The sequence below is a fragment of the Rhinolophus ferrumequinum genome, chromosome 8 (genome assembly GCF_004115265.2).
Source record: "Rhinolophus ferrumequinum isolate MPI-CBG mRhiFer1 chromosome 8, mRhiFer1_v1.p, whole genome shotgun sequence".
In the NCBI taxonomy this organism is placed as follows: Eukaryota; Metazoa; Chordata; class Mammalia; order Chiroptera; family Rhinolophidae; genus Rhinolophus; species Rhinolophus ferrumequinum.
Genome location: NC_046291.1, coordinates 5,898,893 through 5,924,735, shown reverse-complemented (window position 1 = coordinate 5,924,735; position 25,843 = coordinate 5,898,893). Strand labels below are relative to the sequence as shown.

General features: G+C 44.5%; 1 protein-coding gene across 1 annotated transcript in view; it reads right to left on the bottom strand.

The window, feature by feature from the left end:
* Positions 1-25,843, bottom strand: part of NGEF (neuronal guanine nucleotide exchange factor) — a 96,250-nt gene that overhangs the window by 52,689 nt on the left and 17,718 nt on the right. The window contains exons 2-3 of the mRNA XM_033112462.1: positions 17,779-18,111; positions 15,468-15,582 (exon numbers count right to left, since the gene is read on the bottom strand). Coding sequence (XP_032968353.1) covers positions 15,468-15,582; positions 17,779-18,037 — 374 coding nt within the window. The 5' untranslated portion in view covers positions 18,038-18,111. The remainder of the gene's footprint in view (positions 1-15,467; positions 15,583-17,778; positions 18,112-25,843) is intronic.

Below are 25,843 nucleotides of genomic sequence, written 5' to 3'. Positions count from 1 at the left end.
TGGAGGGTGGGGCAGGATGCTGGGCCGGGAGACAAGGATTTAGGGGTCAGAGAGGAGCCTCACAGAGTCTTTTGTCCCTGCCCCTGTCTTCAGGCAGGCAAGACAGTTGTACTGTAATTTTACAGAAAGGACAACCAAGGGGCAAGACCTCTCCTTGGGCATACGCTGTTCCAGGTCCATGTGGGAGGAGAGAGGGTTGGGGCAAGCTCTTCAGTCCTGACAGTTGCTATGACCTCAGGTCGCTTGCAAGAGGTCCCCTCCGTCCGCCTGTCCTCCTACCCCTGTCTGAGACAGTGTGACCTGAAACTGTCACCATCAAAAGCAGACTTGCCTTGTCTGCCAGTTCAGTCTCTTTTTCACTAACATATGATTGACTGCACCACATGCTTCAGAAAAAAAAAGGAAGGAAGAACAGCTGACAAATGTATAGCAACTGCCAACTGTTCAGTAATTAATTTGTTCCACGAGTGACTATTGAGCATCCACTATCTATAAAGCCCCAACAGGCGATCAGGCCTCAGCACCCGCTGTGGCCTCTGACACACGGCTGGCTTCTACTGACTTCAAATGCTTGTTATGTGGAAACCCCAAAATGTCAAACAATGAAATGCTGATAACAGTAAACCGACAGTTTCTGAAAACACTGTGTTCCTGGAAGTTACATTATTTCACCTGTATGGTCTCCAAAGGATTTAGTGTATTGTCTTTCAAATAACAGAGGCTAAGTGAGTAATTTTTTGAAAAAAATTACCGGATAAATTGCATATTTAAAGGTGTAAACTTATATTTTCTTTGTTTAAAAATTAGCTTAATTACAGGAACGGAATAATTTCTTTAGGAATTTGATCACTTTAAGGGGAAGTTTCAGTAAGACATGGCACCTTTATTTTTCTTTTTTCAAGGGGGCTGGATTTTTAACATGGGGTTCCCTAGAGCTGAACATTCAAGCGTAGATAATTCATTAAGGAAGGACACCCAGGAGAAACGAGTGAGTGAGGGAATGGAAGCAAGAAGCAGGACGCAGGACAGGAAGCAGAAGCAGGATGGAGAGGAAACGCCAAGAAGGGAGTGATTTCAGGCAGAGCCCCAGTCTCTGTTGCTCCCACAGGGGACTCTGGAGCATAAACTACCCCTTGGAATTGTACGCACTTGTGACAAGGAAGATGGAATTTTATACTTTAGCAACAGTTGGTCATGGCCTCAGGGCTGTGTGGCATGTGTATGTGTATGGGGGGGCAGGTAAACTTTCGGGGGGGACAGGAGAAAGGCAGGCGGCCTAATGCCAAGCATTTTGCCGACCATCTGATGTGTATCAGTAGAATTCACCTTCTAACCCAGTTTATAGAATGTCCCCAATGTATTAGTTATCTATTGCTGTGTAACAAATGACCCCAAGACTTTGCAGCTTGAAACAACATTTATCCCCTCACATAACTTCCATGGGTCAGGAAGCCCGTGGCTCTGGCTGTGTCACACATGAGGCTGCAATCCAGCTGCTGCCAGGCTTGGAGTCTCCACTTCCGGGAAGTAGCAGGAAGCCTCAGTTTCTTGCCATGTGGGCCTTTTCCTTGGGCTGCCTGCCGAGTGTCCTCATGACATAGAAGCTGGCTTGTTCAGGACAAGTGATGCACGAGAGGGAGAAACTGGGGCCTTTTATTAACATGACCTTGACTCCAATGCATACACGGTACATCCACCTGTCAGTTGGCAGTGCTCACGAAGCCCAGCCCACACTCCACAGGAGGGCGTGCGTAATACCAGGCAGTGGGGTCACTGAAGGCCATCTTGGAGGTGGGCTACCACACATTCCTTCAGCTTTTTTGCTAGAAAAGGCCCGAGGCCAATCAGTGCTTCTGTCCCATTTGGTGAGTTTGACACCCACCAAAGCAAAGACTCCAAAGTGGATAAAGATACTGGCCCCTTTCTGGGTCCTTACGCTCTCCCTTTAGCCCTCTCCGGTGGGCTGCATCGTTCAGCCACTTCCGGTGCCCTCTTTAGACACAGCAGATTCTTCTGTAAAATGAGACCCCTGTGATTTGACATTCCGCCTTGAACGCAAATCCAGCCATCTCATTTCTTTGGTTCACACACAGATTCTTGGCTCTCTTTCCCCAGTCCAGGCATGACAGCCTTCTCTTGGCAGACATGTGACTTTGCCACCTGGGAAGACCTGACTCCTGGCATAGCAATTAAACTTGGCCAAAATAGAGCATGCTATTATCCTACAGTGTGGGGTCAAGATCTTAGCTGGGAGGTTTTACAGTCAGAGAGGAATTACCCATGGCAGAGAGCAAAAAGGAATGGGGAGGTCTGACACTCCCTTCAGGGTGCTGTGTGCTTCACTGCTCTGGGTGCCACTGCAGTGCCGAGGGGCCACATCACCCCCTATTTTCTATCTCTAGCCCACACTTTCCCTCCCCCATCCCTATGTGCAGTGGAAACCCCAGGACATTGTTCATGGGGGAAACAAGCCATTTCACCGGTACTGCTGTAGTCAGCGTAATGGGAAATTTTGGACTGGAGCTTTTCCTAGCAGCTCTTAGCATAAGCCAGAGGCAGGATTACGAAGTGAAGCTCAGTGACTGAAAGTTGGAGGAAAAGCACAACATGATACAGGCCAAGCACAGAGCCCTGTGAGGGCCTGGGGCAGTCCAGGGATAAAAACCCAGATTACCAGAAGGATAAAAGGACAAACAGGCCTCAGGGCCTTCATGCACTCTGCAGAAGGGCTGTGCTGGATACTGGTTGGGCTCAGCCTCAGGCAAGAACCTGGACTCTGCAGAGCGATTGAGGCAGATCTTAAAACTAAGGCCAGAGTAATGCTAATGGAACTGGAAATATGAATATGAAGTCCAAGCACAACACATAGGAATCATGTATTAGGTTGGTGCAAAAGTAATGGTGGCTTAAAAGGTTAAAAATAAGTGCAAAAGCCACCATTACTTTTGCACCAACCTAATAATGTAAGAATTATTAATATAAGAGTTACAGAGGAAATTCAAGCTATTCAAACTACAACAGACAGCTCTGTTTTAAATGTTTTCTATGTGTTCTTTCATTGACTTCTCACAATGCTGTAGAGCAGGGTAATACTTATAAATTTCAGGAAGTTTTTTGCTCCGTAGCATACTTTATTTTCTTGAACACTGCTTTCTCCCCCATGTGGGTGGAAAAGGGATTCTGTAATAAAACTGTCAAGTTCAGGGACAGAAAGTAGCCTCACAGGGTGACCTGATCATAAATTCCTAACTGGGCAGGTTGTGGTGGTAGTCACGCTCCAAGCCTCTAACTTTTTATCGGTTTATCTTTTTTTTTTTTTTTGAAGGGGAACCATCAGTTTATCTTTGCCTGAAGCAAGCCTTGTCCTTTGTTTCTGTGTGTCTAGGTAATCACTTCTTTGAAATAACCACCTCAAGAGAGCACATAATCTTAACTAGCCTGTAAACCAAGTCCCACCCTGCTTTCTCCCACCTTCCTGTAATATTCCTTATGTTCTCTCCTTAATTCCAAATGCATTAAAGAAACCACAAAACTGTCATTATTCGGAGCATTTGAGAGTTTGCTTCCTGGTAATTGTCAGTTTGGCTCAAATAAACTCATAAAAATACTCTACAGGTTTAAATGTTTCTTATGTTGACAACAAGTAGTCATATGAGGTATGGTCAAAAGATACGGTGAATGTTTAAATAAAAAAAAATCTATTACAGTAAAAGACACATTCCCATCAATCCCCCTCAAAACACTCCCCTTCGCTTCGAACACACTTATTCCATCGTTCTTGCCACTTTCTGAAGCAGTTCTGGAAGTCCTCTTTCATGAGTGTCTTTACTTCATTCTCCATTGTGACAATGCTCCATGTCACACATCGCTTCTGGTATGGCAATTTCTATCAAATGAAAACATTACGGTGTGTCCTCATCCATCTTATTCACTGGATCTGGCACCATGTGACTTCTGGCTCTTCCCCAAAGTCAAAATGATTCAGGACATTGAGGCAGCCATGACAGCACAATTAAAGACACTCATGAAAGAGGACTTCCAGAACTGCTTCAGAAAGTGGCAAGAATGATGGGATAAGTGTGTTCAAAGCAAGGGGGAGTATTTTGAGGGGGATTGATGGCAACGTGTCTTTTACTGTAATAACTCTTTTTAATTTCAACATTCACCATATATTTTGATCACACCTCATAAGTTGCAGGGTTTCTGGAAGATGATCTATCGTTGCATCTAGTACCTTCTTACTGATTACCTCCATAATGATTGCTGTGTTTTTTAAATTGCAGATTAATTAACTTTACATGTCAGTTTCTACAAGGAAATAGTGTTATTTGCCAAACAACATTTTGGGGGTTTGTATTTTCTTGCTTTGCCATCTTTTTGCTGGAAAATCTTAGAAACATAAACTATGTCTTGATACTGATTGTTTCTCAGCTATCCCTACATAACCAACGTGCTCAAAATGAATGAATGAATGAATGATAAATAAATAAATAAACCAGAGGATGACATACATTCTTATATGAAAATTAAGAAGTGGGACAAAATTCTAGCACCCCTGCCCCCTGCATAGGGGTGATTGGTTGGTCCAGAGCCAGAATCTTCCATGGAAGAGCAGTTCTGGATTTGCTCTAGGACATATGAAGTTCTGACAATTAAGTTCGCAAACTTGTTGCAATGATGTTGCTAACTTTTTGTGATATCAGAGGGATTATTCATTATGAATTTGTACCAACTGGACAAATAGTTAACTAAGTTTACTACTTGGAAGTGCTGAAAAGGCTGCATGAGAAGTTAGACGACCTGAACTTTTCATCAACAATTCATGGTTCTTGCATCACGACAATGCACCAGCTCACACAGCACTGTCTGTGAGGGAGTTTGTAGCCAGTAAACAAATAACTGTATTTGAACACCCTCCCTACTCATCTGATCTGGCCCCCAATGACTTCTTCTTTACCCGAAGATAAAGGAAATATTGAAAGGAAGACATTTTGATGACATTCAGGACATTAAGGGTAATACGATGGCAGGTCTGATGGCCATTCCAGAAAAAGAGTTCCAAAATTGCTTTGAAGGGTGTGCATAGCTTCCCAAGGGGAGTACTTCTAAGGTGACAGTAGTGATATTCAGCAATGGGGTATGCAGTCGTTTTCTAGGATGAGTTTGCGAACTTAATTGTCAGACCTTGTATGCAGTCAAAGTCACAGTTTTTTCTGTGGCGCATACCTGAGGTGATTGGGGCCTGGAGACCTTTCCAAGCAGGAATGCATCACAGCCACACAACTAATGGCTCCTGGATCGTGGGCTATAGAACATTGGGGCTCTCTGGGAAGCTTCCAGGGGATGCGGCTGCTAAATGTCCCCCTGAGTCATAAGGACTTTTCTGATAGAAATCAGCCTTCAGAACAGTGGAGGTGCTCAATAAATATTCATTAAATGAATGAACACAGGAATGGATTCCTCTGGTTTGCAGGAGTGAAGCATCTACCAAGAGTAATGATTTTTGTTTTAGAACAGCTAACCACAAAAATGATTCACTCTTTCTATCGATGTGTGGATAACAGAACAGATTGGGTGCAGTAGCTCAGGCTATGCACTGCCCAAATCCAGGGGTACCTTTTATGTAGATGACAATATAAATGGTGCTTTCTAGAGCTGGGCCCTAGAACTGCATCCTCAACTTAGGGGTACTTCAGTCTATAACAGGGGGAGACTGTATCCAGGTCATTCATTCATTCATTCATTCATCAACTGTCTTAGGCCTGGGGACATGGCAGTGAACAGAGACACTAGCCCAGACCTTGAGCTAGGTATCATCTAACAGAAAAGACACATAAATCATCTGAAAAGTATAAATTAGAATACGTAATGGGGATATTACATGGTGCTATGGGAGCTCAAAAGAGGAGTATGTAATGATACCTGAGGCAGGAAGCGTGCGGGAGGCATGGTAGGTCAGGAAAGGCTTTCTGGAAGAAGCGAAGTGAGACCTGAAGGGTGGATGGAAACTATGCCAGCAACATAGGTGGGTGGAGGAGCAGTAGGTACAAAGGCCCTGAAGAGAGAGCACTTTCAAATCATTGAAACATAAGAAGAAGTAACACATGTTGGGTATCAATCATTGTTCTCAGTACTTTATAGATATTACCATGTTTCCCGAAAATAAGACCGAGTCAGGCAATCAGCTCTAATGCATCTTTTGGAGCAAAAATTAATATAAGACCCGGTATTATATTATATTATATTATATTATATTATATTATATTATATTATAGCCAGTCTTATATTGTATTATATAAGACCCGGTCTTATAGTAAAATAAGACCGGGTCTTAATATTAATTTTTGCTCCAAAAGGTGCATTAGAGCTGATGTCCGGCTAGGTCTTATTTTCGAGGAAACACGGGAGCTGGTTGTTTACTTCATAAAGCCTCCAGTGAGTTAAGCATTATCATTATCTTCAATGTAAAGATGAGTAAACTGAGGCAAAGAGGGTGACTTGCCTAAGGTTACACCTAGTAAATAATGCAGGAAGAGTCAAGCTTGGAGTCTAGATGAAGAGCCTGCAGCTTTTTCTCCCCTCATTTTTATTTTTTTAACATTTTGAAAGAATCTTAAAAGATACAAGTACAGTATAAAGAACTTGTTTTTTGTACCATTGGAGGATCGGTTGCTAACCTGATGTGTCATCACCCCCAAACTCTGTTAGTGTATATTTTCTACAACCAAGGACTCCCTATATAAGCAGAACACAAGCAGCAAAATCAGGAAGTGAACTTTGATCCGTAATTGCCCGTGAATGCTCAGACTCCATTCAGAGTTCGTCTATTGTCCCAATAATGTGTTTTGTAGCCCAAAGATCCAACCCAGGGTCACCCATTGTGTCTAGAGGTCTCGCCTCTTTGTCTTCCTTCAGTCAGGAGCAGTTCCTCAGTCTTTGCAGATACTTCCTTGATTTGGGTTCTTCTGATGTTTTCCATGATTGCGTTCTGTTTTTGTACCTTGGGCAGATGACCTTGTTTAGTTTGACAGGTTTTTAAATTTTACAAAAGTGAAGCCATGGGGACTTCAGGAGGCAGCTCATCGCGCGCGGGCTTGTGTGTGCTGGGCCATATGTGTGTGTGTTCTGGCTTCGTACTCGGCTCTTTTCCTTCATAGCATGAGCTGACCGGGATTGGGAGGACTAAGGGTTTATTTCAGCTGGGCCTTGCGGCACGCTGGTGGTAGGACAACTAGGTGGGACTGAAGCCTCTCTGATCTCTTGCCTACCTGGGGAGCCATCCGGGCTTCCTGAGGTCAGAGCAGGTTGGGTCTTGAAGGTTAGAGAAACAGGCATCCTGGGTCTACTCGCCCTGCCTTCCACATTCTCCCCAGACTCAGCCCACTGGTCAAGGTAAATTGTTTTAAATTAAGAATTCAAAAGAATTGGGAAAAAAATATAACCAACAAAATACAAGATCATGATTAACAAAGAAACAGAATTATTAACATGCATAAGGGATAATAGAACCAATAACATAACAGTTTAAGAAGCAGGATCAGGTTACTGAAAAGTTACGGCTACAAACAAGCAAACAAACAAGATAAAAAGTCACATGAAGGATTCTAGTTAAACAGAAATAGGAAGTAAAACAAGCACTTTAACCCTACAAAGCTCCAGAAGCTTAGGGATTTAAATAGTAAGGAAAAAAAAAAAGTAAAGGAACAAAAAAAGGATTAGACATTAAAGCAAAGCCAGAAGCACCGAATTTTAATAGTGGTAACAATTATAAAGATAATATGCAAAAGGAAATGTTTAAAAAAATGATTAAAATAGAGGGAAAATAAGAAGAAAGGTAAAAAGGCAAAGTAAAGAAGCTTAAAAATGGAAAGAATGATAGGAAAAATAAACTAATTGACCAAAATAAGGTAAAATAAAACTAAATGGAACATTTAACAAATGAGATGTTAACATTTTAAAATGCTAAAGATGTAATTATGAGTACGTAAAATCCATGTGTCAAGCTCAGCCCCATGCCTGTTATTGTTATTATTATTATTATTATTTCAAGTTTTAAAGGAGTCAGCAAGTCCAAGAGACTGACCCCTTCATATCTGGTTCCTTTCAAGTTCCTGAGCCTCTGACTGGTCACCTCTGGGCCTGGAATGGAGGAGGGAGAGCTGGGGGATCGCTCATCCAAAGGCCACGTCTGAAAGACCCCTGCGTCCTGCAGCCCACCGCCGCCAGCCTTTGCGGAGAGGTGGACAATAGGCGCCTTCAACTTCCCAGAGGGGAAAAATGTTTAGAACTGTTGAAAATAAGATATAGCTGTCAAAAGTATATGAAATTCGCCACATAAACTGTGAAACATAAGTCATAGTTATATTCGTTCTGAGGTAGTGTAAAATAGAAACGATGTCCGAGCCAATGTCCGAGACAATCCGAGCCTCGCCAGTCACCGTGGCCAAGTGGACTGAGATCCATCAAATGCTCTAGTGTCCTAGTTTATGGTCCACAGACTGGATAGGCTTTGCCAGGGCCTCAGCTGGTGCCCGGGTGGAGGGATGCCAGAGAGGAAACTGACTGATGATGCTCCATTTGCATTTCTGTTGCTGAGGGCACTGGGTCTCCTGTCTTACTGGGGAAGGTGGAGAAGTGGGTTATCCCCAAAAAGCAGTGGGGCAGAGAAAGCCCTCCCAGTTACAGACGCTGCATTCCTGCCAAGGCTGCAGGGAGATTTGTTACCCTGGTGACATTGTGACCTGGCTTTGTGAGAGCCTTGTTCTGTACAGACTGGGCCACAGTTTGCACAGGTGTGCCTTCAAAAGGTCTTTGAGCTCCCAAGTGGCAACCTCTGCCCGGGGAATCTGCATTCATTCATTCGTTCATTCATTCATCAATCATTTGTAAATATTGAGTAATTCTGGTATGTCAGCCGTGTGCTAAATGCTTGGGGGGAAACACAACTTGGCATGGCCTGTTCTCAAGGAACCGACAGTCGATAACCTGTAGCACTGCGATGAGAACTGATGATCCTGCCCAACCTCTTGGAAAAGGGAACATGGGCAGGGGACTGAGGGTGGGGGCTGAGGGTCTCTTTACTTCGGCCCTGCCTTTGGAAAAAAATGGTTTCAAAAGCTAAACATAATAAAAATTAAACTTCTATTGTGGAAAATTTCAAACATATGCTACAGTAGACAGAGAAGTACGATGAACTCCCCAAATACTTAACATTAGCTTCGACAGTTAGACTCATGGCTTATCTTTCATCTCTACTCCCACCCACTCCTTCCTGAGCATGGATTATTTTGAAGTGAATCCCAGACATCATACCATTTCATCCAGAACTTTTCAGAATGTATCTCTTAAAGACATGAACTTAAAAAATAACTATAATACTATTAACACCCCTAAAAACTTAATAATTTCTTAACGTCATCAAATATCTGATCCATGTTCAAATTCCCCTGATCGTCTTTTAAACTTTCTCTCCCAGAGTGCTTGTTTCAAACACAATGCAAGTAAGGTCTACAGCATTGCAACTGGTAATGCTGCTTTAGTCTCTCTAAACCTCTCCCCTTTTTTCTCATTTTTTTCCTTGTACCTTGTTGAGAAATAGGGTCGTTCGTCCTGTTTGGGTTTTGCTGGTTCCATCTGCACTATGTTGTTTTCCCCGGGCCTGTCTGTCCTGGGGTTTCTTGTGTATCAGTAGATCTGGAGGCTGATTAGAGTCAAATTGCTTTTCTTCAGCTCCTATATTGTCCCAAATGACTGAGTAATGGCAAAACCCCCAGTTTCCTTGAGTAAAAGAGGCAGCCCCCAGCCCACAGTGACTCAACATTTTTTCCTTGGGTTTCCAGACGGTAAAGACTGTAAGGTTCTCCTCGTAACAACCCAAACTAGTACTTACGAACATCTGACAAGCTTCCCCCAGGATCCCAGTACATGGGACTGGTATATTTCCATGGAAAACACGTACAGTTTCCAATATAGAAACTCGTCCTTGCCCCGAATCAGTATTCGAAGACACAGTGCATGCATGAGTTTCGGTGGCAATGAGGGATTTCATAGAGTGACCATTTTGGGGATGGATCCATGGAGAATAGTTACAATATTTAATAATGAAGAAGGTCTGGCTGCACCAGCTGGAGCAGAGCTGATCACACTTAGTGAGGCAGTCCCTGGCTGCCCCACTGAGTATCGGCCCTGGGGTGTCTCCATGCTTAATGCAGGCTGACCATTCTTGGAATAGCGAAAATCTCCTGTAATTCCCTGAGGGCATCATAGGAAAAGACAAAGGTATTTTCTGCAAAGGTGAGTGGGCAAATATTTTAAGAAGCATCAGCCTGCTCAGGTCATGCAAAAAACAAAACCAAACCAAACAAAAATTGCCTTGTATAAAATTTAATAATGTAGTTTAATTTTATAGAAATTTCAATTTATAAAAGCACATATTCGAGCTCTATTCTTTTCTCATACATATGTCAATTTGGTACGTTTATGATGAAATGAATTCTGGGATTGGAACCCTGATTTGTGACATTGCATGTGTAGTATGGACCCAACTGAGAGCACCTTGACTTGTGAGGACCCCTAAGGGACCAATGTGGCTGTGGACTAGGACTGGGCGCCCTCTGAGCCTCTGGGCTTTACCCCCTGAGCAGGTTAACAGGAACACCTCCCTTCTCACAGTCACATTTACCTTGGCAATGCCTCCATTTGGGGCAGCCTGGGGAGAACAGGGGTGTGGAGTCAAAGCCTCTGGCTTCCTGGTCTGCCATCTCACTAGCCGTGCAACCTCAGGCTAGTTACTAACTTTTATGGAGTCTTAGCTTTCTTATCTGTGAAATGGGAATAATGATAAGAGAATTTAAAGAGATAGTGCACATAAAGTCACTCAATAAATGTTAGTTCCCTTCTCATACCCCTCTTTATGACACATCTGTCTGCAGTAATTGCACGTCCCTCTTGCCGCACTGCCCAGCAGCACTGTGACACCCCTGCTGGTGGCATATGGAAGAGGACTTACAGGACACCTTTGAATGAGCTACAGACAATTATAGAACCTCTGGGGACAGGCGCTGACCACTGAGAAGAACATCCCACATTCCACATCAGCACTACCCAAGCTTCTTGCAAATAGAGGACTGGTTCTTGGGCCCATTCGGGCCTCAGAAGACCTCAATCCTACTACCGCCTCCAACCCCTACTGCTCTTCCTTCCTGTCTGCTGCTTCTCACCTCACCCAAGTCCCCTTTGTCATTCTCTTGTGTGGGAGACCCAGGCTCTAGCTACATGACATATGTTTTGGGTCCCTGGCTCTTCTTCACATAGTTCTCAAAGGTTCTCTCGAACACAGCTCTCACTAATGAAGTGGAAATGGCCACACGCGTTCTGCCTCCTGTTCTTTTGGCTGACTGGCCCAGAGATAAACACCTGACCCAAGGAAGGCCAACCAAGCTCTTTTCCTTAGGCATTTTTTTTCCTCTAGGGGATACAGAAGGAAGTCCCTATCGGCTGTGGAGAGCCAAACTGACTATGGCTGTCATTTTGGGTTGTGTGCAAGCTGACAGGCAGAGAGAAGCTAGTCTGAGGAGAGCAGGAGAATAGAGTGGTCCACAGAGAGACAAAGAGAAGAGTGGGAACAACGGCCCCCAAGAAAAGGAGAAAGTGGCTTGGTTCCTGATGACTTTTCTATTCCTGTAAAGCTGGGTTCATCTCTTATACTTGGATTCTGTGCGATTCCAGCATCCTTACAATATCCCCTCTCGACTTGAACAAATTTCAGTAACTTTCTGATCTTTGCAATCAAAGCAACTGTGACCAGGGACTGAGACAAGGATAGCTACTCTCACTGCTTCTATTTTACATTGTAATGGAAGTCCTTGCCAGTGCAATAACGCAAGAAAAAAAACAAATAGAAGGCATAAAGATTGGAAAGAAAGGACGAAAACTGTCTTTATTCACAGATGGCAGGATTGTGTGCCCAGAAAATCCAAAGGAATATACAATTAGAACTAAGTGAATTTATCAAGGTCACAGGATACTAAGTGACCATGCAAGAATTAATTGTTTTTAAACATACTACCAATAAATAATTGAAAAATGAAATTACAAAACATTGGCTTTAAAATAGGATCAAAGCATTAAATACCTAGGAATAAAAGTAATTAAAATGTAAGTCCTCTATACTAAAACTACAAAGCATTGCTGGATTAATTTAAAGAATATCTAAATAAATGGAAAATTAGGACATGTTCATAGATTGAGCAATTTAAAGTACCAGTATTCAGGTGTTAGTGATCTCCAAATTTTCTATAGTGACAATGCAATCTTAACCAAAATCCTAACAGAGTCTTTTTAGAGTAGACATTGACAAACTGAGTCTAAAATGCAAAAGACTTAAAATAGCCAAGACAATCTTAAAAAAGAATGAAGTAGGAAGGCTTACACTAGCAGATTTTAAGACTTAGCATAAAGCTACAGTTATTTAAGACAGTGTGATATAGACATAAGGAGAAACAATTAGATCAATGAAACAGCATAAAAGTCTGGAAAAGACCCACATTTCTGCAGCGGATTTTTAATAAAAGCACCAATGCAACTCATTGGGGGAACGGAAAGTATTTTTAATAAATGATATTAGAGCACCTTATGCACATGGACCATAGACATAAATGGAAAAGCTAAAAGTATTAAAACTTCTATAAGAAAACATAGGAGAATATCTTTATGAACTTGAAGTAGTCATATATTTGTTAGATAGAATGGAAAAGGACAAACAAAAAAAGAAAAAAAGATAAATTAGTCATCATCAAAATAAAAAAAAGTTCTGCTCATTGAAAGACAGGAAAATTGAAAGATAACCCACAGACTTGTAGGAGGTATTCACAATACGTAGGTCTGTCCAAGAACTTGTATTCAAGATATATAAGAAACCCTCCAAATTAAAATAGTTAAGTAAGTAAATAAATAAATAGCAATTATTTGATTAGGAACGCCACAAAAGAAGAGACAGGAATGGCCAATGAACAGTGAAATGGTACTCAGCCTCATCAGTCATCAGGGAAATACAAATTAAAACCACAGTGAGAAACCAGCACGTCTTAGAACGGATACAGCTACAAAGACTGATGATTCTAAGCACTGCCCTGGAGCAACTGGAACTTTCATGCCTTGCTGGTAGAGTGTGAATTGGTATACCCATTTTTAGAAATTATTTGGCTAGCTCTAATAAAGTTAAGTATCCACCTATCTTAAGATGCAGAGTTTCCACTCCTGTGTACACACCCCAGAGAAATGAGTGCATACATCCACTAAAAAACTTGTCTAAGTACATTCATAGCAACTTTATTTGTAATCGTCGAAAACCGGAAACAACCCAAATAGCTGTCAACAGAAGGATGGATAAGCAAATTGTGGTAATACTTCTCAGCAGTAAAAAGAACAATTTGATATATATGTATATACCTATATACATTAATGAATCTCAAAAATATTATGTTGAGCAAAATAAGTCAGACACCGTAGAGTTCACTGTGTGATCCCATTTCTAAGAAGTTCAAGAACCAGGAAAACGAATCTAAGGGTGATAGAAGTCAGAAGACGGTAATGTCTGAGAGGGTTGGACGATGCCTGGGACGGGGGCCTTAGGGACCTCATGGCACAATCGAAATGTTCTATATCTTAGTCTGGTTGGTGGTCCAGTGGGTATACAGGTATATACAAATTCATTGTCACGGACTACATTCTGTCCCTCCTCGCAAATTCGTATGTTGAAGCGCTAACCCTCAGTGTGATGGTATTTCGATACGGGCTCTTTGGGAGAGACTTCGGTTTAGAAGAGGTCATGAGAGTGGGAGCCACATGAAGAGGAAAAGAGCAGAGCTTCGCTCTCTCCCTGTCTGCTGTGTGAGGACACATTGAGAAGGCAGCTATCTGCCAGTCACAGAGACAACCCTCCTAGAGCTCTACCGTGCTGGCCGCCTGATCCAGGACTTCCAGCCTCCAGAACTGTGAGAAAATCTATTTGTTATTTAAGCCCCAAGACGATGGTATTTTGTTATGGCAGCTCAAGCTGACGAATGCATTTATCCAGCTGTATATCCCAAGATTTGTACATTTTGTTGTACACCAGTTAGGTGGTTGGATATTGTTCTTGGCTCTTGGGGCTTAAGCCAAATGAGAGACAACAGGAAGCAGTTGCCCTTAAAACTATATTACACGTAAGTGAAACAGGCCGTGTGGGCAGAGCAGTGTCTGGAAGCCAAAGGGCACCTTACCGCCTAGTCCTGGGATACGGTACCCACTCCATATTTCCCCAAGGCAAATATGGGAACACTGCTTCCCCACAACCATCCAGGGATTCGCAGAGTGTAAAGTTTCTAGGAATTTAGTGTCAGGAAATAAAGAGCGATGGGCGTCAGGATTTTGCCACAATACCGGTGTGGCTTCCAAAATAGCAAAATTTGAAACTCCCTTGGGTCAGAGACTGCTGCCGCCTCCTCCCCTGTGTTCATTCTCCTTTCTTCCTTACTATGGAACCAGTTTATTGGGAGGTTTAAAAAAAGATATACCTTTCCCAGCTTCCCTGGCAGGCGGAAGTGGCCATGTGACCCGGTTTAGGCCAATGAAATATAAGCATCAAGTGTTAGATGGGCTGTAGGCAAGCTCCTGGAAAGAAGGTCAGACTGGGCTGGTATACGTACCCTCCGTCCTTCTTCCCCCACCTCCTTGACCGTTTTCCTTTCCTCCATCTGACCTGGGGCTGTAATGGCTGGAGCTCTAACAGTCACCTTGACAGGTGGTGGAGTAAAAGCTAGAAGGAGCCTGGGTCCCTGAAGGCATGGACGGGTTGCTGTTACAACCTTCCAGACTTCTTTCCCACAGAGCCAAATAAACCCCTATCTTGTTCGGCTGTATTATTTGTTTTTTGTTGTTTTGTTTTTTGTTTTTCTTTCTTTCTTTCTTTTTGGTTATGACCAACTAAATTCAATCCTAACCAATACAAAACCCAAATGTCCAACAACCGGACCACGGCGAATAAATCACAATCCAATCAACTTGTTTTATAGCCATTAAATGATTCTGTAGAAAAATATTTAGTAACGTGGAGAGGTATTTGTGGTATACTATTAAGTAGTTTGCAAGACCGGATGTATAGTAAGATCCTGTTTTATGCAGAGAAAACAGGCATAAAAATACAAGAAAAAGAAGAGATTTGAAACAAGTACAACACATGGAAACCTCTCTGGATGGTGGTGATACAGTGATTTTTCTTTTCTACAATTTCCTAGTTCGTTACAGAAAGGTAACAATGGGCTTTTTTTTTTTTTAAGGAAATTGTGGAGGTTTTTTAACAAGAACAACTAAAAGTTACTTTTTTTTTTTTAACACAAGACACCCTTATAGTCCCATCAAGACTTTGCACAATGATCCCTGCTACGTCCTGTCATGAAACGGCCCCCCTCGTGGTTTGTTGTTCTCACCTTGTTCTCTTGGCTTCTGAGTCTGTCTGTGTTGGTATTCGCCAAAGACGTGTTCCACTCTGGGGTAAATTCAAGGTCAGGGGCTCTTGTACCGATTTTCCATTTTCCAGTGGATCTGTGAAATTGAAGAAATGTAGTGAATTAGAAAACGTGAATCTCCCCCTTCCCAGGCAAGTGTCTCTATGACTAGGTCAGTAGCAACTGTCACCGGGGAGGGGGAGGATGGGAAGTGATGAGGTGTCTTCTTCCTCTCACTCCCCTGTGGGAATTTGCAGCACCTTGTACTGTATTGAATGACCTGGAATGACAGCTCTATGAAAGTTATAATTATGATGCAAGAAACTTCATTTACATGTGCATATGCATACATGCAATACATACGTACATGCATACATAGTGGGAAAACGAATACTGGAAATGAGATTGCAAACTTAAATACAAACTTGGTTATTATTGTAGATGGCAATAAAACCTTAACCATTGGTGTTATTGTTTCTATGGGACAAAAATCATTTGCAGCTCATCAGTCTTTTAACATCTAACTTTAAAATGTCCAAGTCCTAATCAATATTAAATAATCAGTTAAGTTACTTCCCGTAGAGTATTATCAGATCACTCAAAAGTGGGCTTCTTAGCCAATGCTCTAGTGTGATTTTGAAAGGGTGCCCATTGTCACCCGAATAAATCAAAAAAAAAAAAAAAAAAGAAGAAGTAAATAAGGAAAAAAAAAGAAAGAAAGGGTGCCCATTTAGAGATGCAATGGGAAATGTCCTTACCTTCCAGAGCCAAATCACAAACCATGAACACAGAGCGAGAGCCTGCTTTCATGGTTAAGGAATTAGAAAGTGGATTACTTAAAAAAAAAAAAAAAAAGAAAGAAAGAAAAAAGAAAAAGAATCAACAGTGCTTCACATATTTTATTTTGTCATATGTTCTTTTAGAACCAAGTTTATTTTTCCAGTTTTGTAGAAAAATAGATATTCCAGCCACCTTTTACTTAACTGTCTCATCTTTACGACCAATCCATATGTGCCCTGGGAAGATGAGTAAGTCTCATGACTAACTCGTAGTCCTAAAATTATTGAAGACAAAGAAATCACTTTTTTTTTTTTTTTTTATTCCCAAGGCACAGAATTTCAACAGCAGCCGGATGTCAGGCAGCCTGTGTTGTGTGCTCCGCTGAGGCAGAGCCAAAGGTACCATTTTCTCCCCTTGACTCTGGATCAGGAAGTGCTGGGCTTTTGTGGGGAGTTAACTCCAGGGAACTAAAATGAGGGAGTGACTTTAAAAATAAAATTGTGACTGATGAAAGTATTTCTGGTTTGGGCATAAACGGCATCTTTGGGGGTGGCAGGACGTGAAGTAACTCCCAGGCTAGTCTACACTGGTGTCAGCATTCTCCACTTGGCTTGGAGTCCACAAATGAGGCTGTTTCCTCATGGACCCCATTTCCCTCTCCAGGCCCCTCTCAGACACAGCCCCCACCCACTTTTTCTCCTCCTCAGACAGACCCCCACCCTCGACCCTGGGCAGTTGTATCTCCTTCTCTCTCTGCTTCCAACACTCTAAACCTGTCCAATGGGGCAGCCGCTAGCCACCTATGGCTGTTACGCACTTGCAATGTGGCTAGTGTGACTGAGAAAGTAAATTCTTCATTTTTTTCAAACTTAAACTCATTTAAGTTTAAATATAAAAACTGGTACTCATTTCAGTTATTGGAAAACTTTTAAGGATATTTGGAACAATCTGGATGTGTAAATCGACTTTCCTGACTGTACATTTTATGAAATCTAAATCCAGATCAAGTAGTTCCAATGAAAACGTAGCATGTAAATTGAGAGGGGCTGGAAGTATGACGTACTCAACAGATTGCAAAGACTTAGTGCAAAAAATTTGCAAAATATTTCATTACCAATTTTTATATTGACTATTGACTCCATGGCCATCCTTGAGACAGAGAGGGAACAGGACTGAGCCCATGTCCCCAGATGTCTCCAAATGTGGATGGTTCCAAGCCTTCCTCCTAGGACGTGTATAAGTGTGGGAGTGTTTTGTTGAGTCCTAAAACCAGGCATCTTTTTAAAATAAAAGTCAGCCTTATTGTATAATTTGGGTCAACAATTTCTCCTGAAGTAACCACATCAGCTTATTGGGGGAATGTGAATTCTTTAGATAACGGCTTCAAAATTTCCACCTTCTTGGATGTATCCTTAATACTTTTATTATTTTCTCATCTAATTAGGGCCTTTCGGCCCTGATGACTCCAGCTTGATGTGAAGGAATAGCTGAGGCAGTTGTCCTTGGTACTGACCTGACAGGTGCCCAGCGTTGGGTTCGGGGGTCCGGCTTTTGCTTTTGCTTCTGTGTTTCACAGCGTGATTGAAGACAGAGTTTCTCTGAATTTGGGTGCGGTAACGGGCTTCTTTGTTTTGGATCTGGTCAGCGGAGGGCGTCATTTCTTCTTCCACGAGTAACTCAGGTTTCACCCGGGCTGGTTCATCAATAACCCCTGAACCACTCATCGATTTTTTCTGGGGCTTTTCCAAATCGTCAGAGTCCCTGGTCTCCATGAAAATAGGTCTGACTGTTTCTCAATAGACCGGCTGGAGATCAATAAGTTCCCAAACTTCACTGGTTTTGAGTGCTTTAGAATAGAAAGAGAACAATTTTCAGTTAGGATCATCAGGCTAACTATTCCATTCAGGGTATAATATTCCACTGCCATTCAGATTTGGTGAAATTTGGGATAATCTGCACTTCCTGGTGACTGCATCTTTGTTGATGAAAATTACAGTTTAACCACAGCAATTTGGATGTATTCATGTATCATTTTATAATTGAGGTTTATTTTATTCCTAGGATACACTTTTGAGGAAAATGCTTAGAGTGGCTTGTAGAACTAATTTTCAAGTAAACATTTTCTGAATAATTCAAGAGAAAAAGAGTAGCAAAAAGCAGGGAGGGGAACTCCAGGCAACCAAAGCAAGGGAAAGGAAGCTGTATGGACACAACAAGAAAGAGTCCTGGGAAGAATAGAAAGGGTTGTCAGCAAGTGACAGGTGCTACATCCTGAGTCAAGAAGGAGATGTGGTTACAATAAAAGCTAAATTGTTTGTGAGCCGCAGCACAGAACCCGAGAGTGAGAGGTTTCTGTCCTGGCCAGAGGAGTGGGGGACACCCTGACCTGAGCTCTGGTGGGAACCCGCCCAGCGGAATAGTGGCTGGGTGGATGGGCCGAGAGGACCCAGGAGGGATGAGCTCAAGGCTGTCACACACCTGCTCTCTGAGGCCTGGGCTGGGAGGGTGTGGACAATGGGAGAAGGACTCCAGCTTTGGATTCAGAGTTGGCCAAAGGCGAGGCTGCTTTGGGGACAGTCCATTCCCCGTCCCTGGAGGTGTCAGGACAGGGTTGTGGAGGTGTTAGGAGTCAGTGAATTCAACCTAACCCCCCCTCTCTCTTCTTTCCCTTGCCCTCTGCGCCGCCCACCTGGGTTGGCTGGGACTGAGGCTGTTCTCAGTGGAGAGGTGATGGGGGGGCACCAAGTGTGGGGGATGAGTAATGCGGGAGGTCATTGTGGGGGGCTGGTCTCTGGTCTCTGAATGGGTCAGGGAGTTCCTACCACCTCCTTGATAACCGCGAGTGAGGAGGGGCAGAACCCCAGGAACTCTGGGCTGAGGGGCCAAGGTCAGAAGGCAGGTTTCATACAGGTGTCACCCAGGTGTGGCAGGTGAGGACCTGGCAGAGGAATGACAGGATCAGTGACTCACGGTGGTTTGTGGAGGAGGAAGGAGGGGCCGTCCCAACAGTGGGTGACGGGCCCTGGGGACTGTACAGGCCAATACCAGTCACAGCCAGTCGGGGAAGTGGGAACAAAGCCAGGTTTCAGGGAAGTGCAGGTGAAAAACCTCCCTGGAGAGTCTGCAGTAGGAAATCCCGACTGAAGCTGATGGACTGTTGCGAACAGGGTAGGTATTTCCCTGCTCTGACCTGGGGGCATCTCAAAGCCCTCCCTGTCGCGGCCCCACACGGACTGCCTTTTGGCATTCAAGGTTTTCACTGTTATCATCACCATCATTATTTTGGCTGCTTTTTTAAAAATGCAGGTAAAATTTGCATAGAATTTACATAGAATTTGCCCTTGTTAGTGTCTAGTTCTACGAGCTCTGATGAGTGGTTGCAGCACATGTAAGCCCAGTACAATCGCGACACAGAACTTTCCTTCAGCCCCGAAGTTCCCGGTGTGCCGCTGTGATCAGCCCGTCCTGCACCCCCAGGCCCTGGTGACCACGGATCTGTGTCTTTGTTCCTCTGGTTTGCCTCTTCCTGACTGTGGTGTAGCTGGAACTGTGCCGTGTGCAGCCCTTGGTGTCTGGTGTCCCGTGGTTGGCGTGATGCCGTGGAGATTCCGCCGGGCTGTGTAAGTGCTGAGTGCCAATGTTACCGCGTGGTGGTACCGCGTGGTGCTATGAACTTAGGGAAGTCTGCACGGCGTACTGTGAAGGGCACTGGGCCGGCCGGGAGTCAGAGGACCTGGGTTCGAATCCCCATGTCCTGCTGCCTGTAATCACCTACTTACAGTGGGAATCAGGGCCTCAATTTTCCACCCAGGGAACATGGGGGTAAAGGGGTGTTCTCTGGAGCTTCTTAACTAGCTCTCAAATTCTGGGGTGTGGGAAGCCTCGGAGACCCCTCAGAAGACATGCCAAGAGCCCTGGGGATTGCTCTCAAACCGTCCTTCTCATTTTCTTTAAATGAGGAAGGTCTGAAAACCTGAGATAATGAATTCCAAACCATACCATTTTTAAGACCATTACACACACACACACACACACACAGAATTTGTAAAACTCTGAAAAAACAACTCTAGTTCTGCCTCAATTATTGCCTATTTCAGGCAAAAGGCTTCTAAATCTGAATGTTTTTCTAATTGCACCAATTCTTTTCTATCCATTAGCAGCTGTAAAACCTGACAACCCCTCACCCCTCCGCCCCTGCCCCCCCCCCAAATTTCTAACGATTTTCTTAAACTCCTCTGGAGATTTAAGCCGCACATTCTTCTGTTCTAGGTGGCTTCAGGGTGGTAGTGCTTAGAGGCAGCTTTGTGATTGGAAGGGGGGAGGGCTTACGGCTAAGCGCATTTGCATAGCATTCATTCATCCGTTCATTCATTCCTTCACTCACTCATGCCTCAAGCAAGGCTGACGCGTGGTCCTCGTCTTGGTTCCATGTCTGCCCACATTCCCTCATTAAGAAGCTCTGGAAGGTCAGGGCTTGGTCTGTTTTGTTCACTGCTGTCCCTGGTGCTGGGCACACACGGCACCCCGTAAACACTGTTGTTTACAACAGTGAATGAATGGATGAATCCCTTCCATTGTATAAGATGTGATCACCCCAATTTTATACATGAGGAAGCTGCAGGCCAGGGAGCTCTGGAATCTTGCCCAGGATCACGCAGCTGGTTAGTGGTACGGTGAGGATCACACCTCATATGTCCGAATTGTTTTTTGGGGAACCCGAGACCCATGTGAAGTGGTCAAAAGATGCAGTTGTGAAAACTGGCTGAGGGCCGGCCTGGATGAATCAGGCGGAGCGGGTTCCGGTCTGCTCTCTCGGTGTGGCTCTGGGCACGAGAACGAGCAGTGACTGTGAAACCTCCCGGTGTCAGGCTGAGGGCCAGGGAGCCTCCCTGCGTGAGTCAGTGGCCGGGAAGGTTAGGACACATGAGAGAAGGTGGTGGGTAGGGGAAGCGGAGCTGCCCCAAACCCAGCGGTGGCAACCCAAGCAGCTGCTGGGGCTGGAGAGATGAAGGCACGGTGGGCACAGGGGGCGTGTCCTCTGGACCAGGGCTTCTCAGATGATCAAGGGCAGGAGTCACCTGGGCTCTTATTAAGACACAGATTCTGACTCCGGAGGTTTGGGCAGCGGCGGGAGAGGCCTCCACTGTGAGCCCACAGAGCAGCCTTGAGCAAGGTCCGAGGGGAGCAGAACCTCCGCGGGTGTGGGCGCAGGGAGCCCACAACCGGGGTATGACCCCACGTTTGGCCTGGTCTGGGCAGTGTTGTCCCAGGTCAGGCAGATGGAAGTCCTGATGGGGAGCAGGGCTGAGGCAGGCAGGGGGAAGGGGTGTCAGGAGAGGGGCATGGAAGGTGAAGCAGGTGTCCTCTCTCCACTGTCCCTTCCCACCTCTTACAAGGGGACAAAGTGGAGGAGGGAGAGAATGTGGAAAACAAGAGAAGTGGAGGAAGAACCCTCCCCGGGGCTGAGAGTATGTCGTGAATTGGGGGAGCTGAGCACATGCTCTGGAGCGAGAGCGACCCCTCTGGGCGCTGGGATGGTCCAGTAAGACCAGACCCGGCCTTCAAATCGGGGCCATGGGAGGGAGCAAATACTAGTAAGCAGGGAGGCAAGTTCAGAACAAAGAGGGTCCTTTGCAGGGAGGGGTTGGGGTGAGCAGCAGATCACGGGGAGCCCTGGGTGGGGGAGCTTCACTCCCTGGTCGATCACCCCAGAGGGCCGCTCGAGGTCAGCGCCTGGAGCTGGGGCCTTGGGCTCAGGCAGTGCCAGGTAGAGCACTGGTGAGGCAGGGGGAGGCCCTGACAGCTCCAGGCAGGAATGCTTGGCGGGGCATTCTCAACAAGACCACACTGAAGACCCTGCCTTTGTCTTCAGGGAGGGGGCCCAGGGCAGTGGTGACTGTGGGGTGTGTTAGCCAGCCAGGTGGGGGAGGGTGGGTGTGGCCCAAAAATGTGGCCTGAAAGAGCTGGGAGAATGACGTCACCTTAGCTGAGACTGTGACCGCAGGAAGGGCTTGAACGCTGGCAGGTGAGTCTCCATGGGAAGATGAGGCCCCGTAAGAGACAGGTGGGCCTGGCTGATCCCAGGTCACCTGCATCAGTTCAGCTTTCATTCCTGGTCCTAGCATTGGTAGGTACCTGAGACTCCTCCCAGGTAAATGGTAGGTTTGCTTTGGGATATAAACAACAAAGGCTTTCTTGTGATCAAAACGGGAGAGCTAGGGTGGAGGATTTTAGGTACCAGAGGAAAACAGATGAAGTTTCTGGTTTGGGAGAAAAGCCCCAGAGAGGAAAGGAGGTGGGAAAGCTGCTGTGGAAGATGCTCTATAGGGGGAACAACCTGCCTTGTGAGAATCACAAAGATAACACGTGACCATTGTAGAAAATGTGGGAAACTCAGATGACCACAAAAGGACAGCGGTTGCCTTGCCCCGGAGATGCTGCTGGGAGCATTTTGGTGTTCTCAGTGTGAACAAAGGGGAGGGAGGAAATGGAATATCCAAAGAGAGGAGAGGAGGATTCTGGGAGAATTTGAAGTGGAAATTCAGAAATTGGGGAGCGAACGGTGGGGAGGGACAGGATCAGAAAGGCGGCAGTAGGGGAATTGGGGGGAAGATGCAGGCACCCAGCTGCCTCTGCACATTGGGGTCTGCACCGTGGCCAATGGGACAGTGTCGGCTTCAGGAGATGGGGAGTGGGATCCCTGAGGTTGTGAGGGAAAGGGGTGGGGGTCCTTGTAGAACCAAGACCCTGGTCAAATGCAGAAAGTGACACGTTTGGGGCCTAAAGGATGAATGGAGATTTTCCAGTGAGTGGGAAAGACAACCGTGTAGAAGAACGAAGGGGTTTCTAGGTTCAGTAGGGAGGCCTCTCTGACAGGAAGTTGAGCAGAGGCCTGAAGGTAGCCAGACAGTGAGCTCCGGGGACGATGGGAGGCAAAGGTTCTGATTGGATTTGTCGGCTGGCTTTCGGCTCAAGAGGGAGGAAAGTAAAGATGAACCTTGGTTTTCCTTCAAGGCTGTTGAACTGATTCACTGAGAAAGGAAGCAGGAATCTGAGGGAGAAGTTGGTCCTGAGTTCAGAGAGAACCGGCTCATTTGGCAGGAAGCTGGACTTGAAAATGGTCCGTTGTGGCAGGGTCTGAACTCACCAGAATGTAACCTGGAAGGTTAAACACTAATTACACTAACAACTCATTGAGCATGGAGTTAACAATAACAGTTTCTGATCTAAGCAACATCTCTTTAGAGGCGCAAGCGCTACGACACTGTGAGATAAGGAACAATCTCAAGACCATGCAGCTGCTGAGTTCCCGCCCTGCCACGTCCAGGCCTCTCAACTCTGGAGCCACCCTCTTCCCACCATGTAACGCCACCAGCAGTTAGACATGCTGGCAAGCTGGGACACTCACACAAAAATGGGAGGTGGGTAAGACACCGTGACAAAATTCATGCACAAGACGAAAGACTGTGACAGATCAAATGTGGGCAGCACCCCTTTCCTGATAATGCAACAGAAGTCGGTGAACTTAATTCAAAACCAGGCAACTAAACAGTGGTCCAAAGAGGCCACATTTCTTTTATACAGGAAGGTATTCAAATGCCAGAGAGTGGTGGGCTATACACCTACATCTATCTATTTACATATAAAATCTGCAACAGGAAGAAAGCCTGAAAGGGAATAAGAAAGCCAGAGGCTCAAAGAACAAACTAGATATTCCTGCGGCAAATGATTAGTGACAAGCATAGGGAGAAGAGGGACCACGAGTGGAGCATAAATTGCAGAGGTCAGAGCAAGATCGAGCTGTGTCAGCCTGGGTGATGGAGGAAGGAGAGGTCATCTGCAGGGACTCCAGGTGAGAAAGCCTGCGGGTGATGGCAGGTATGGGAGGGCAGAAAACTTTAGACAAGGGACCTTTTTTCAGGTACCTTATGTCTCATAAAAGGAACGAAAATCCAAACCACGCTGAGATCCTTTTTTTCACTTATGACATTGGCAAAAAACACTGCAAAAGTTTGACAAGCTACTGGTGAAGCTGAGGAGAGCAGGCAGCCCCCATCATTGATTCCATTCCCGGGGGAGCAGTTTGCAATATCTATCAAAGTAAAAGACAAATACGCTTTAGCCCAGCCATCTCATCTGTAGGAATTTGGCCCACAGATGGCTTGCATGGGCGGGAGTGGCTGTGGGCAGGTGACTCACTGCAGCATTGTCCGAGATCAAGCCATTGAAGACAACAGGATGTCTCTTGATCAGGAACTGGTCACACCAATTAGAACATTCTAAACCTTTCCACAGACGGAATAAGATGCAGGCATTAAAGCAAGAAAGAGGAATCTATATGCTGATCAAGAAAGGATCCTAGGATATTTTAAGATGAAAAAACAAGGACAGAAGAGCATGTATTATGTTTCCATCACTGTACAAGGAGGAAATACATTCAAATTTATTTGGATATGCCTAAAAAATTATGGAAGGAGTTACAAGAAACTAGCATCAGTGGTTATATATCCCAAGGGCGTCAAAAAATATGTACACATTTTAAGAGATGTTATCTACGTATTACTCTGCGAAGTTGAATTGAATTATGAGAGCAACGTTTGCTCAAAAGATGGCATTAATCAAATGAATGCTAGCGTCACCATGTGACAGGAAGGACAGTCAAAGAAAATGGCGGAAGCACAGTTGTCGTTTGAGGAGCGTAAGACCCTTCTGAAATGGTATTTGAAATTCGAGAACATTGTGGAAGCACAATGACAACGGAGGCAAGAGTATACAACAGCACCTCCAACATGCCTGACAACTGCACACATTTGTGATAAGTTTGAGACGCATGGTACTGTGTGAAGAAATTGAAATGGCCTGTGCAGCGATACAAGTGGGCACTTTGCTCAACGTTGCTCAAGCAGTAATTCACTGTAATCAGAAGTGTCTGGATGCTGATGGAAACCACTTTGAGCACGTCTTGTAATTGCAGAAGTCAAACATGACTTGTATTCATTTTTGTTATCAGTATATATTGAGTATTACAATTTTAATAGTTTTTCCCTGTCTTAAAACGTGTATACATTTTTTTGGCACCATATATTTACTGTAGGGCAAAGCCTGGGAAAATGGGGAATGGAATTGGGGGTTGAAGAGACTTTCAACTATATACCTTTCAATAGTTTTTGACTTTTTAAAAAACTATATCAATGTATCAACCTATTCAAAAATTAAATAGAGAAATCTTTTGGAAAAAATGAATAAGACAGAATCTTAAATACAGAAATGAATCACTTCCAAAAACTGAAAGAGACAGAGGAGTTATGGGATCTGACCCAGAAGCCCCCACAAACCCCTCCTATGCAGCAGGGAAGGGGATTTGGGTAGAGGAAAACTGGTAGCCATGATGGGGAAAATGAACTATTTTATGTTTATATCTTCAAAAATCGAGATTTTCCAAAAAAATCAGATAGAGTATAAGAATGAGTTGTTAAATGAGGTGTTTTAATTCCCAGATAAAATGTTCTCAGAGTGATTTAAATAAAACAGAGGCAATTTCATAATCATGAGGCAGTCTTAATACAGTATAACACATC